The 15,423-nt window shown below is 42.2% G+C and overlaps 1 protein-coding gene across 7 annotated transcripts in view; it reads left to right on the plus strand.

Moving 5' to 3' along the window:
* The window catches only part of LOC5577633, a 357,967-nt gene that overhangs the window by 274,904 nt on the left and 67,640 nt on the right, over positions 1-15,423 (plus strand). For all 7 annotated transcript variants that reach the window (XM_021838183.1, XM_021838185.1, XM_021838184.1 and 4 more), the window contains one exon: positions 265-6,642. In XM_021838183.1, the coding sequence (XP_021693875.1) occupies positions 265-6,642 (6,378 nt within the window). The remainder of the gene's footprint in view (positions 1-264; positions 6,643-15,423) is intronic.

Below are 15,423 nucleotides of genomic sequence, written 5' to 3' on the forward strand. Positions count from 1 at the left end.
CGTTTGAATACTAACCTTAAGTAACTAGTGGGATCTACTCGAGTGGGCGCCCAAGAATTTCACTCTCCGTAGTTAGCAGAACTGAAACTGAACCCTCCAAACGAGTTTTGCTTGCATCTAACCAAATCAGTAGTGCGTTTCTGGTCGTAGGGTCGTAAGCTTCTAATCTAGCGCTTGAAAGGTAACTTGGCTACTAACAGGACTAACAACAAACCGTCAGTCGAGATGGAGTCAGATTCTAATCACACGAAATGTATCATTCAGGTGACCAGTGCTTCGGACCCCGCCATCATCATCACCATCATCCGTTGCCATTCCTGTACCAGAGCAGTCCCGGATCGACGAGAAGGCAATTTTCCTACGACGACCCAACCGCAGGCTCATCGTCATCCGAACCCGACAGCAACCTGGCCAAGCTGCCATTCACCGATTATTGTGATGACTACCGGTTGGTGTTTATCAGCTCGGATTCATCCAGCAAAGAGGAGGAATATGACAGCAGCTCGACCACTTCGTCCGTCTACACACGGCACAGCATCGCCCTGGACGATTGTGACTGGGATTATTTCGAGCCGGGAATAAGCACAACCACCAAAACGTTGCTGTACGATATAACCGGCAGTAACTCAACTCAGCCCCACAGGAATACTCCCCGGAAACGGTCCATTTTGCAAACGTCGCCCCTCACCTCCCCAATGCTGTACCGGAGACGGCGAACAAGTGGATCGTTTTACCCTACGGCATCCTACGACACGGGAACGGATGATGAATTTTTAACTTACACCGAGTCCTCTTCATCCCCAACGCGGAGCGAGGGCTTTCTGGAAAACTTTGAAGATTTCCGCAATCTGCAAAAGCTCAAACCCGGAGCATGCAAATGTGATTGTGGGTTTAAGACTCACTACGTGCCCATACCGGTCCCTGTGCCAATTCCCGTGCCAATGGCCACCTACCACAGTTGGTCGCAAAAAACTCCGAACCCAGACCAGTTGGACACAATTCTGAGGGAGCAAAGCCAGCACGAGCTCATCCGCCAACTGTGGAGAAATTGTACCGGCAGCGGCGAGGGGACCCTTTTCGAATATAAGCCCAATAACGGGACCTGCGTGCATTCGCCATCATGCTGCTGCGGACCCAAGCATAATACACAACAAAAGGGAATCAAGAAACCCAACATTACTGCCAGCCATCGTCAGGAAATGGACCGAAAGAGTTGTTCTGAATCGGGAGAATCGTTGGCTGGGCTGGCTCATCAAACAAACGAAACCTACGAAAGCATTAATGCAGAAGAAAATAAGATACGCGGCGGTGGTAATGGAAATAGTAATAATGCTGTGAGTGCGGCGAGTAGTTGTGCTAGTGCTGCTCCTCATAACGAAAAGTTGTTTCGCAACAGCAGACACGGCCCGAGTCCGACTGAAGCTGATCCATTGGCTAGTAGTACCGAGCTGACCGTTGCTGTCAACGTTGGTCTGGACCACGTAGCTCCACTATCGGACCCCGAAGATCTTGCCACGGCTGCACAAGGAAGAGGCGAATCTGCCGCCAGTGGTCATAAAAATTCGCTGACCTCGAGCTTACCAGAACAACCGCAGAACATCATCCACCACATCATTGACCGTCATAGCAGTAATAGCAACAACAACAGCAGCAGCAGCAGTAGTGGTGATGAGAAAATACGCGAAAAGCCCAAAATTAACAAAAGAAACCCTATAGTGCACCACCGTCGCAGCAGCAACAGCAGTCACGATGCCATTAAAAATGAACAACCACTTGTGAACGTGCAAGTGCAAAAACCTGTACCGAGACAGCGTGGTGTGAGTGAATCGGTAATAACTGTACCGCGGCGCGAGAAAGAAAAACAACAACAACAACAACGCAGAAAAGGCGAAGAAGAACTAGTGAACCAGTCGAAAGAAGGCGACGACGACAGCAGTGGTAATGTAATAGCAGCACTGTGTAATACGCGCAATGATACTGTCGTCTGCGATGCCGTTGCTAATAGTGTACGCTCACGCAACGGTTCGGTATTGGAAGTGACCGCTGAGTGCAGTGGAAAACGGGAAAACTATGCGGAAAACACAAGTGGTGCGCCGCAGCTAAACACTGGGGACGAGTTGAGGTGTGACGATAGCAATTCTTATCAGTCGCTTGATAACGGCAGTATGATAACACTGGGGAAGAACGGAGATGTCAAAACATCTTCCCCTTCGCCGGTCGAGGACGGTGAACTAAAAGGTTACCTGTTGTCCGAGTGCCAATTTAGTTCTTCCGAATCCTCCATGGCCAGTAGCGGTGGCAGTGTGGATGATCAGGACACGATCGACAATCGATCGATGAAACCTCGTTCAGTGCAACGTAACTACGAAGTCAACAGCGAGCCCATACTGCTGAAAGTGAAAGGTCTGCCAAGCAGTGGGGAAAATACGGATTCCTCAACATCATACAGTTCGTCCGAGGGTACGGACACGGACGATACAGGGACCATCGCTGACCGGAGACCCAAATCTAAAAAGTTCCACCAGGTATTGGTCGTCAACTGTGGTTCCGATGTCGAGTCCAGTGACTCGGACCTTTCCAGCGGTACCTCATCCAACTGCCTAGCCCAAAGTGCCAAATCTATCAGTGCCACCTCTACCCAGGACAGTGGTGGAATAGTGTTGAAGCACATCCGCCTGGTTACCTCGGATGATGAGAGGCAAAGTGAAAGTGAAGATTTCAAGGAACGGATTTCAGCTTTTGAAGGCCAACAAGAATCGTCGGTGAGAATGGACCGAAAAGAAGACTTGGGTGAATTGTGCACAAAAGAAATTCCCGAAAATAGCGCAACCAGTACTCTCGCTGTAAACGATGACGAAAGGGTGGAAATGGAAGAAACAACATCAGAAAAAGCTTCCACGCCGACATGTATCGAAAGCTCCGACTGTATTCGTGATCCCAGCATAGAGCGAGATAGCCTGTGTGGGGTGGAAAACATAGAATCGCCCGAACAGGTAACCGCAGAACAAAACGACCACAATCAAGCTACAGGTACAACCACCAGCCCACCTCCATGTGGCGAAGGTGGCAAAAATAAAAACAAACACACCGATCAGTGTGAAGGTGAGCCAAGTCAAAGCATAGCAGAAGAAGTGCTGCCGCCACAAATACCACCCCCCGTAGATGATCATCGTACCGCGAGCCCGTCGACTACTGCCTCCTCAGTTGTAAACGAACGATCGTCCAACACGGATGTAAATAACTCTCATGTAGCAGCGTCCCATGCTGCCAACAATCGATACAAGAGTTTAATTTTGATTGGCCCAGGCAGTGGAACGATTTCAATGGCAACCGAGTCGCCGTCACCTTCGTCGTCACTGACGCTCAGGAATGTCGAACTGCAGCCACACGTGAGTATCGTCACTAGTCACACGACACGAATCGTGAGTAGTAGTGACGATGATGATCAGTCGTCTGTCACGGTAAAGCACACCAACTGGATTTCGAGGGCGATGCAGGAAGCGGAGGAGGAGGACGACTACGGCGATGACGTAGTCCAACTAGACGACGAACCCGATCGATCTCTGGACCGCGGTTTGGCGGGATATTTCAACTTCTCGCTAGAGCAATCGTCACCGCAAACCAACAGGCGACCTGTGAAAATCACAACGAACGAAAGTGCAATAACTAGTGTAGTGGCGGATAGTGGTAGCGGGAGCGTTTGTGTCAGTGTTCAACCAAGCAATAGTAGTGATCTAGATGAGAGCCTTAGTGAATGCAATGTTTCGGATACGATCGCCACCAGTGAAAGTGGATCAGTGATCAAAAGTAGTCAAAGCACGGCGATCGAGTGTGGTGGTAGTGGAAGAAGTAGCCGCAACAGTAACAGTAGTGGTAGTCTGAATAACAGTAATAAGAATGAAGACGTAACGGTAGTCACAGGTGCGGATACACTCTCCGCGGTAGTCTGTCTGGAAGATGGTCTGGCAGATGATGATTCGTGGGTGGAAGAAGTGAGCCAAGATGAAGAAGAATTTGCGACTACTACGGCAACGGAGTCCGATATGGACGACTCTGGGGAAGAAATTTCGCTGGGTATCGATAGGGAAGAAGAACTTCGAGGGTATCATAGGGCAGCTATTGATTTTACTTTGCATACCATAGTGGAAGAAAGTTGCGAAGACAGTGAAGCTGAATCTAACCGTACTTCGGGATCAAAACAAAGGAACCGAATATCGGCCTCCGAGTTGGAAAAATACTTTTTCTACGGGCTTGGTGACGGCCCTTCGGGATCATCCATTCAGAACATCCGAGATGATAGCATTTCGGAAAGTAGTTCAGTGTGTAGCGAAGGACTGGACTCACTTGGCGCTGCCGAGGAATCCCTGGGAACATCAACCGAATCCGCCGATCTGGCATCTTCGCGTCTGGAAAAATACTTCCTCACAGGATTTATGGGTTTCACATCGGAGCGAAATGAATCCGATGGCAGTGGGAGCGTTGGCAGCGACAGCGAAGGACATCCCAGTCCTGAACAACGACGAAAACGCCTCGTCAGAGCTCGAGGAGCCGGAAGATCGCAGAGCTCCTCCCTAGACAATCTCCTTACCAAGGATTCCGAGTTCGAACAACAGCCAGGTGACAATCATGAGGCCTCCGACTCCTCTGAAACGGATACCTGCGATGAATCCACGAATCAAACAGATAAGAACGAAAGTTTGTACGACACGGCGAAACGAAAGAAGAAATTCTCTAAAAAGACTGACTCGGACGACTCGAAAAAACACGCCGAAATTCAGCAACTATCCCTTCCACACAAATCCGACAAGGATTGCTCCGATGAAGAAAGCCGTAAGACTCCGCAACCGGACCTCCAGCTACCCCCAGCGAACCCCCTGTCAGAGAGCAAGAAACAGAACAGCCGTGACAGTGGCTTTATCGGTAGCAACGACGATTTGCTAAAAGACGGCGAAGCGGTACGATCTCCAGAACTAAAACTAGAACTGGAAGAAATCCAGGAGGAGAACAAAACTGATGATCTCAAAGAAGAAAACAGTTCCTACAAGGCTGCCCCGTCAAGCGGACCCCCTCCGACCAACCTGGTGCGGAAGGATAGCTTCAACAACTGGAGCTCGGATGAGGAAACCAATCTGATGATGTCGAAGATGAGACAGTTCTTCAAGACCCTGGTCGTGGCTTCGGCTAACAGCAGAGCTGCCTCGCGCAATTCTACTCCGGCCGTCAGCGAATCTAACACTCCGAAGCACGGCACGCCCGTTCCGAAGGCTCGTAGCCGCAGCAAACCACCCCAGCTGGTGTACTTCGAGAACGAACTGACCCGACTGATGAAAACCGTTCCCGGAATACGGGACGAACAGGTACGGGAGATTGTGGAATACCTCAGCAGTGAGGACACATGGTCAGATTCTTACGATTCGTCAGACTACACGAGCTCGGATCTCGAAGGAGCCGTATCGCAAAAGTCCGTACTTCAACAACAGATTTCAGCTAGCTGCCAACAGATTATCAATAAGTTCGATACGTTAGAGAAGGATGAGGAAGGCGACATGGGAGATGGTGGGTTGATCGAGGAACCCCATACTTTGAATAAGGAAACGGCTTTCGTCTATCAGCGACTAGTGGCGTCGCTATCGAAAATGACGAAAGACGAGGAAAAGCCCGTTAGCGTGACCAGTTCACCGCCATTGATTGCCAAAGTGATGCACCATATTGGAAGCCGATTGGTGGCACTGATGCATGAAGTGAGCAGCGGAGAATCACATGCCAGTGCATCGCCAAAGTCTACCACTATGCGATACCATCAGCGGAAGGTACAACCGAACATATCGGCAACAACAACCGAGGACGACGACAGTACCTCAGAAAGCAACATGGAGAAGAATGAGGACTTGGGATACATGCTTCCCAGGAGTAAGAGCCATGATTTACTTCTAGGAGACCCACGGCCTCAACATCATCAGTCTTCCAACAGTGGCGAAATGGTTGGGGAAGAGAAGGAAGCTAGCGACTATGAACGATTCTCCTGGAGAGGAAGTTTCGAGTCGGCACTGTTGGCCAATGGAGATTCCCGTTCAAAGCTGTCAATTTTAGATAACTCCAGCTCATCAATCTCGGCACTGGCTGCGAAACGTAGATCAGCGGGAGACTTACTGTTCAACAATCAGAACCTCAGTCGCGAACAGCTAGATCGAGTTCGTAGTTGTGGTAGCATAGGCGGTGAACGGGAGGACTTTGAATCGTCCAAGCTTTGGGGATCCTCACAGAGTCAGAAAACTCCTCGGCGGAGGTCCAGCGTTGCGGATGACACCGATTCGGATGATTCTACGCGAAATGATAACCGATTAGCATCTCGTTCGACACTGCCTCGAAGTCTTCAGAATGCAAACTCGGCTGTCAACACCAATTCGCTGCCGCGTCTTCCAACGTCCAACATGCAGACAATTATGCAATTAGCTCCGTCCAGCTCGGCGTCAACCTCTTCGGTAACGCCGAAATCGCAAAGTGTTAAGAGTGCCCGTTACCGTGCACCCGGTTTCAATCAAAGGCCACCAAGTGCTCCGAAACGTGCCGTATCGGCACCTGGCCTGCATCAGCCCACGTATCCACGTCGAGAACGACGTCGCGTTCAGAGCAATCTCAGTGGTGAGTCGTAGTTTAGCTTAGTTTATAGCCATTTTTTTTTTCATTCTCCTCCATACATACTGTAACCTTAGTGTAACAATGTCGACGAGGTCATTTTTTCGTGGCGCATGGGAAAATAAATGAGTCGAACTGAACGGCCAGCGTGTCGTGTTATTGTTGGTCGGTAATAACAGTCCACGGCTTGACGTGATAGCACCTTCTTTTATATTTTTTTTTATTTGGACTGACCGACATCGAATGAAAGAGAAATCTGTGGGAAACTGTAACGGAGGGTGGCGATGGGGGCCGTTTTCCACTAAATTTAAGCTTTATTGGACTTTGCCGTAGAGCATCGTGCCGCCCCCACCTCCAGACTTGACTAACTGTATGTATAGATATGGAGTGTTGTAAAGCAATGGCCGGAATGTTCCAGCATGCGGAATTTGGCTGTCTTCTTGCCACCGAAGAATGCTGGCGAAACTCAATTTGGGGTGGGAGTGAATTAGTGCCTTGTTACGTGTAAGCCTGCGGCATGTCGGATGTCACTACAATATTGTACGGGATGTTTAAATTTATTTCAAGTCGTAAAGCGGTGTACTGAGAATGGTTTGAAAGTTCATCAAATATGCAATTTGATACATGCTGTGAGCATCATACAGAAAGTGAACCCGAGTCGCTTACCGAAACTATAGTTCACCCAATTAATGCCCGATTTAAAGCACACGAGAAACCGTTTAAATCCATATTTCAAAACTCAACCAAGCTTTTCGGCTATCCACAAGCAGCTGCCTTTCCTTTGCCTCCCGTGGTGGAGTTGGAAAGTGAGAGTTTATCACACGTTACCGCCAGTCGCCATCGGTTAACGCATCTCTCACACGCGCGTCCAAAAAAACGTGATACGGCCGGAGAGCCGCTCGGATCCAATCGAATCCATTAAACAAACTTTCATCAAAAGGGTTATTAGATTTCAATTGCAGATAGACAATAAAAAATCGTCTTCCGTTGGCGCACCTTGGGCGCACACGAAACGAAATTGGTCGTATTTATGATGCATGATTTTCGAACGATTCAGATGTGGTTAGCTTAGCTGATAACTAAGTCACATTTTCATTTTTCGTTGTGGTCTTTGCATGAATAATTTCGTAAATCAATAGTTTTGTTTTTTGATGTTTTTTTCTATCTTTATTAACGAGATTTTTAGCCCTAGGCTATTTCATCTCGGGCGTTTTAATATGTACTGCAAGTCGTATGTTCTATCAAAGAACTTTGATATATAAGGATAGGGCGATTCAAAATTTAAAAATGCAATCTCCCATATCTTTCTTTCCATCCTTACCATAAAAATAGTGTTCTGTAAAATTTTCAGCTTTTTCGGTGGAGATTTAAAGGTGGCCCAAAGACAATGTAGGTTTATTTGAAAATTGCTATGGAGAAATTTTGCAAAATATTCCAACACGTTAGTACTGTGTCGTAACGCTGTTCCGTAAGTACCAAGTTATTATTCCATAGTGAAAACTTATACTTCAAACCGTATTGAAGATGTTTGTAAGGCTATAATCCCATATGAAGCTAAATAATAGCTAACACACTCATTAATATCTTATCTCCTATCCTTCGGAATTGCTCTCTTTAGCAAATTTCTTTATTAAGATACGTTTCACTTTGGGATGATAATTTTGTACTTACATTCCAGTACTAACGTGTTGGAATATTTTTGAAAATTTATCCATAGTACATGATTGATTGTCTTTGGGCCACCTTTAAATCACCTGAAAGCTGAAAATTTCACAGAACACTATTTTTTATGATCACGATGGTGAGAAAGATATGGGAGAATAAATTTTCAAACATTTTCAAATTTTGAACCGCCTTAATAAAGGGTCTTGCCTGGGATTTCCCGCGATCTGAAAATTCTAGGAATTTTTGAAATATCGAAATAAACATTATTAGTACGCACTAATTTTTAGGTGTTACAATCCTAGATAGACATTTACAATCCCTCAAATGCTACTTCAATAACACGTATAGATAAAACTTTGTTGGGGGATGGATCCTTTTCTTGACGGTGTTGATTTATCTCGTCAGATTTTTTTCAAGCCACTGACCCATATTTTGCAAGGATATACTCCGTCAAGTGCTCCTTACAACAAAATTTCAGACAATTTGCCCAATAAAAACTTCTGACGCTAGTGAATCATGAGATACCCAATTAGTTCCTTACTCTAACTATCGAAAATATTTTTATTAAACAATGAATAAGAAAACAGTAACAGTAATGACATTTGGTCGAAAGTACATTTGGTTGAATGGACATTTGGTCGAATTACTTTAGAATACTTGATTTCTTAAATCATTTGGTTCAACACCAAACTTCAGTTTTTGCAAATAGATAAAAACTGCATCATAAGTTTATATTGGGCCGACAAACTTTCAAAGAACAAAGAATTCAACAACGAATCTTTCTAAATGATATTTATTACCTTCAGTTTTCAACGAGGTAAGTATATGTATACATTTCGTCGAATGGACATTTGGTCGAAAAGAATTTAATTGCATCAAGAAGCATATGATATTTGGTCCAGAGGACATTTAGTCGATAATTTGGTCGAATTTTTCTTATTATTTTATAGAGTGATATTTTGACATTAATACACAGTGATTGAGATTGAAAGAGCGGAAAGCAAGTATGGTGGGAGCTATTACTAGAGGTTACAGATGCAAGAACAACGTGATAGACTGCAAGAAATCTGCTTTGGTTTACTGGTATTTATTGAATAAACTTCAAGCTTTTAATAAACGACGAGCGATACTTTGGAATTACAGTGGATCTTCCAGACTCACAAAATCGATATTGTTGACGTTACTAGATGTCATTTTTCTCATCCAGGCTTATTCTGCGAGTCGGATGAATCGCGACAAGCTGATCTCAAGTAGGAGCATGTGAACTTTCATCACTCAAGTCGACTCGTCTCATCTCACGCGATACATGAGATAAACACAATTATCTTGTTTGATTACTTTCGATTTAATTAATAATCAACTTATTATCGATAGAAGTCATCAACTCCGCTATCAAACCCACGTTCTTGCCCAAGGAATATGATATAGCTGGAAGTAACAATCTTAGCGTTAATTCTCCATGAGCAGGAAACGTATGCTACAGGCAGAATTTCCGATGGACTCTATCAAAATCGTTTCCTAAAAGCCATGGCCATCAAAATTCGTCCTTTTCAGTTCAACGTGATCATGCTCAACCGATTCAGGCCTGGTCCCCGCATTCCAAATTCTTACTACGGTCGTACGCTGTAAAACTTGACACTAGACCTGTTCATATTTAAAAAAATGTCTGGAAATCTACCGGTCAAGCAGTATTCGGAATTCTCATGCTAAGAACAATGTCTGGTCAAATTTTCAGCTCATTTGATAAAGATTTCAGTATGCTTCAAGTTGAAAATGTGTTTTTGGGCTTATTTCAAGGTTTGAAAAATCATAACTAGCATGTGGAAAATCAAAACCACTTGCTATCACCACTATTTGAAAGCTAATTCTATTCTGTTAAAGTTTGTCGAACACGCTAACAAGATTAAATTGAGTTTTAACATTGTTTGATCCAAATTTGTACTCCGTATTACCCAGAAATTACAGTTTTCTCAATATACATGGCATATAAAACATGCATTGGTGTTATTTTTTCAGGCCCTAGTCAACGGGAATCAAACATAATACATTTATGAATTCATTGACCATCAACAGATTACATGTTGCTAAAGGCAATAAATTACAATAAATGCCCAAAGATCGAGCACCACATCGCAACCTGATGATAGTTAAATCATGCATGACACTTGTACCGGAAACGAATGAATTGAACAAGTTAGCATTGATTGTACCCCGTTTGGCATAAAGTCGTTTGGCATAAGGTCGTTTGGCATAAAGCCGTTTGGCATAAAGTCGTTTGGCATAATGGTCGTTTGGCATAATGTCCGTTTGGCATAATGGTCATTTGGCATAATGGCCGTTTGGCATAATGATTGACTTGAAATAAATATCGGCATTTTTTAAGCTTTTACCGAGTTTAACACCACCGAGCCCACAGCAAAAAAATTTGGTAGGTTCTAAACAAGCGTGGTGTTCGTTCAGAGATTATCCGAGCTAAGAATTTCAAAAATTATTGTGACATTATAGAGCATCACTAAATAAAACTCGTGACGGGTCTCTACATCTCAGAACATAGAGTACCCTTGAGCTTGTTACGATATACATATTTGAAAACAGTAAATTGGCAAGGAAAGTTCGCAGTTATTCATCAAGGGAACGCTCATAGAATATTTCGCTGCATATCAAGCTCTGTCCCAGTTTGGACGTAACACTCGCTGAAAATTACTTGATAAAAGAATGTTTTTTTTTCCAAAATATCAAAAGCTCTAATCAAAAGATCTACCAATGCGACTTAATGCAAAAATAGTCTTGAAACGAGAGCAGATTATTTTTCGTTTAAAATGTTTAAGACTCTAACGCAAAAAAAATCTTTTCACAGCACAGCTCAAATGAACAACACATCTTTAAAAGAAAATATTTGTGGCAAAACGGTTCAATATAATGTGTGGTTCAACGGTTCAATATAAATTCTAATTTTGGAAGTGTACATCAAAAACACCGTCTATTATCGAGAAAAGGGAAAATTTGTGATTGAAATAAAATATTTTCCAGCATATCTCGTAAGGAGATCACGCGTTTGCCCCAAAAAAAGTATATATTGAACATTGGCAGGTTCTGAAATAATTATAATTCTAACAACACATCTGGCAAGAATTGATAATAAAAATGGTTCACAATTAGCTTTACTAAATAATAAAATTTATAACAGTATAAACATAAAGAACAGCCTATTTTTAAAAGAAGGCTAAATTTACAATTAAACCAATACAAGAATTGACGCCAACAATTTTTGCGGCAATGACTGGTTCCCCCGAAAAGTGGTGACGAGACAGAACGATAAACAGTCAAAAGAAGGAAGTATTCTGTCATTATCGGCTATACACATGTTGCCAAAAATGCTGCAGACGGTAAAACTCGAAAGAACCGCCAATTAAATAAAGAAGGCTGCATATTAGATGGTCAGTTCGTTCATCCCCCTGAAATGCATATAGTTACGACAAATATGGGTGCTAAAAATTTTCCGGATGAGTGGGCTAGTCGAGGAAACGGGATATTCGGGAAATGGCATTCGGGGAAACGACATTCGGGGAAAAGTAGCACAACCCATCAAAGTAACTGCAGTAATCGATTTCTCTTTTCGCTGATAATTTGAGCAGATCAATGTTATCGATTGCCGCCCTTTTGTCAGTTGTATACAAAAATACTTAAAAAATATAGCTCCAAAGAACAGCCTATGCATAAAAGAAGGAGAAATTTATTGAAATTTAAAATCAACAGTTTTCATACCTATAATAATGGTTACATCATATTTAGAAAAAAAAAAATAGAACAATTAATAGAAGGGTAAATTTGTGCTAAATATATAAAAATCTTCGGTACAAAAATTTGTTCCAATAGCGAAACTCAAAAGAAGAATTAATATATGAAAGAAGGGTAATTTCTGGATGAATAATAAAATACTATTGGCAATAACTTTTCTAATATGCTTAAATTTATTCAAGAGCGAATGATTGTTGAATAGAGTGCCATTTTGTATCAATTGACTCCAAAACAAGCCTTGTGTCATCAGAAAGATTCAATAGAAATGTAAAAACGAAAATTGAGAAATTCTTGGTTTCAGACTCATTATGCCAAACCACTATTATGCCAAACGACCATTATGCCAAACAACCATTATGCCAAACGACTTTATGTCAAATGACCATTATGCCAAACGACTTTATGCCAAACGGCTTTATGCCAAACGACTTTATGCCAACTGACCTACCACCGTTAGCATTGCTTTTTCTTTCCGAGTGATGATTGTTTTGATCGCATTTCACTGATCATTTAGAACGATTTGAAAACAATCATCATCATCGACTGAGAAAAGGCAGTGCTAACGTGTTCATTTTTTGTATTCATTGAAGCTCACGGTGGTGCTCTTGGCTCACCCACAGTGGATTTACAAATGTGCTCCATAATTACCTATTTTTTACAATTTATTTTCGTAAGATAAATGTTTACTTTGAACGGGATTGACTTTTAGATATGCATTGTTATCATGTCTGGAAATTAAAAATCCGAAATTTTCATGCAGGCATGCTGTTCAGTGAAAACAATTCCCAAAAAAAGAGATTTTCTAGAACCTCGAGATATAAACCTCAACCAAACTATGTTAAAACTTGCTCCAATCATAAAATTGTGTTCGGCAAAAGTTCGTAGAATTGGATAAACTACTATGTAGAAGTATTTCCGATAAATTTTGATGTTTCGTTCGGTAGTTATGATTTTTTAAAGCTTGAAAATAGCCCAAAAACACATAATTGATTTGAAGCACAACTAAATTTACTCTAAATTGAGTGAAATTTTGGCCAGAAACTGACACTTATATTGAGCTGTTCGGTAATCCAATCCGCATGGTTATTAAATTAATTAACTCATTACGCGTGGTAAAGATGGACAAATTATGGGTGAAATTATGAAAAAAATCCACGTGCTCGGCTGGGATTTGAACCCAGGACTCTTGTATGCTAGACGAGCGCTTTACCAACTAAGCTACCGAGCCACTTGGTGACCCAATAACTGAGTTGGTTACAAGTTTAGAATTCAAATCCCTACAGACCACGCGGATCCCTTTCATAACCAATATCCATCCATCTCTTGTTCCTACACACGCGGAGCGAGCGAGTGCGATTTATTTAGTGTTGAAACTGTTTGCCTATCGTACCTACATCGCTTCCACAACAACTGTATTGTGGAAGAGTAAAGAGAACGACACGTTGTTAGCCTTCCCACATCTTTACTCTTCCACAATACAGTTGTTGTGGAAGCGATGTAGGTACGATAGGCAAACAGTTTCAACACTAAATAAATCGCACTCGCTCGCTCCGCGTGTGTAGGAACAAGAGATGGATGGATATTGGTTATGAAAGGGATCCGCGTGGTCTGTAGGGATTTGAATTCTAAACTTGTAACCAACTCAGTTATTGGGTCACCAAGTGGCTCGGTAGCTTAGTTGGTAAAGCGCTCGTCTAGCATACAAGAGTCCTGGGTTCAAATCCCAGCCGAGCACGTGGATTTTTTTCATAATTTCACCCATAATTTGTCCATCTTTACCACGCGTAATGAGTTAATTAATTTGGCCAGAAGTTCATTTCGCAATGAAAAATCAAAGTATTGGTTGACTGGGGAGTATCCAGACATTTTTGAAAATATGAATAAGTCTACTTGACACGTAATAAAGCTTCCGAGCACTTTCACTCGAAGTTGTCATAGGATAAAGATCAACAAATATATATAAAGAACGATTATATTTTAAAAGAATGAAAAATTCAACAATGTTTAATATTACAATAACTGAGCAACGAAGATATTAAGGAGATTTTTCTGCAAAAATTGATGACATTTTGAAATAATAAAGAATTATGTCTCCAACGTTGAACAATGAGTACCAAAAACAATTACCTTTGAACTTCTGCAAAATTTTGTAATATAAAACGTCCCGTCTTTCGATTCAAAATTGATGAAGAATGAGCACATGTACAAGAATAATGAATCCTATATAGACACTAATACATGCACGCTAACCACGCAATAAAGTGTAGGTAAAAACAAAGATAGATTTGTCATTGACTTCTAATGAAAAGTATGTTTGCCCAAAATAGACTTGCGATCATTCATTACGCAAAATAGAACCAAACGATGCTTAATACAAAACAATGTTTTAAGGTGATTCGACCAAACGTCATTCGACCAAATGTCCTAAAGCCAGATTTAATACGGTTGGGCAGAGAACAACTTGGTCAACTAGAATTGTCTGCATATAATGCACTTAATACACTTTGACGAGGTTCATCAAATAGATCAAAGAGTCCCTGTAGGATACATTTTCTTACTCACAGTGAATCAGTTTATTGTTACTTCCAGCTAAATTACATTCCTAGGGCAAACATGTGGCTCTGATGACGATGCCGAAGACTTCGATTGAAAATAAGTTGAAAAATAATCAATCAGGGGAAGTGTGTGTATCCCAGTGTGGGGCCCAGATAGCCGTAGCGGTAAATGCGCAGCTATTCAGCATGACCATGCTGAGGGTCGTGGGTTCGAATCCCGCTGGTCAAGGATCTTTTCGTAAAATAAATTTTCTCGATTCCCAGGGCATAGAGTATCTTCGGGGAAGTGTGCCACACGATATACACATGCAAAAATAGTCGATCGGCAAAGAAAGCTCTCAGTTAATAACTGTGGAAGTGCTTGTAAGAACACTAATCTGAGAAGCAAGCTTTGTCCCAGTTGACAGTAACGTAACGCCAGAAAGAAGAAGAAGTGTGTATCCTTTGTATCGCGTCTTGATTTGCTTCACTCTAACAATGACAATAATCTGAAAAAATCCCAAATTTTCGACGAAATGTCCATTTGACGAAATGTCCATTCGACCAAATGTACCGTAATGCAACTTAAATGTATTTATCATTTTTTCATAATATCATCATTCTTTGAAAAACTGCTCTACAAATTATTTTATTACTCAACGATGTGATCATAATAATTTATTTAATTTTTTATTCTTCCAAAATGTCATCGTTCTTTGTAATGAGCTGCCGATCTTCATATGATGGAAGAATTCGGAGAGAGTGTCGGGATATTTTTTTGAATTCCAGG

This window comes from Aedes aegypti, chromosome 1, assembly GCF_002204515.2.
Source record: "Aedes aegypti strain LVP_AGWG chromosome 1, AaegL5.0 Primary Assembly, whole genome shotgun sequence".
Classification (NCBI taxonomy): domain Eukaryota; kingdom Metazoa; phylum Arthropoda; class Insecta; order Diptera; family Culicidae; genus Aedes; species Aedes aegypti.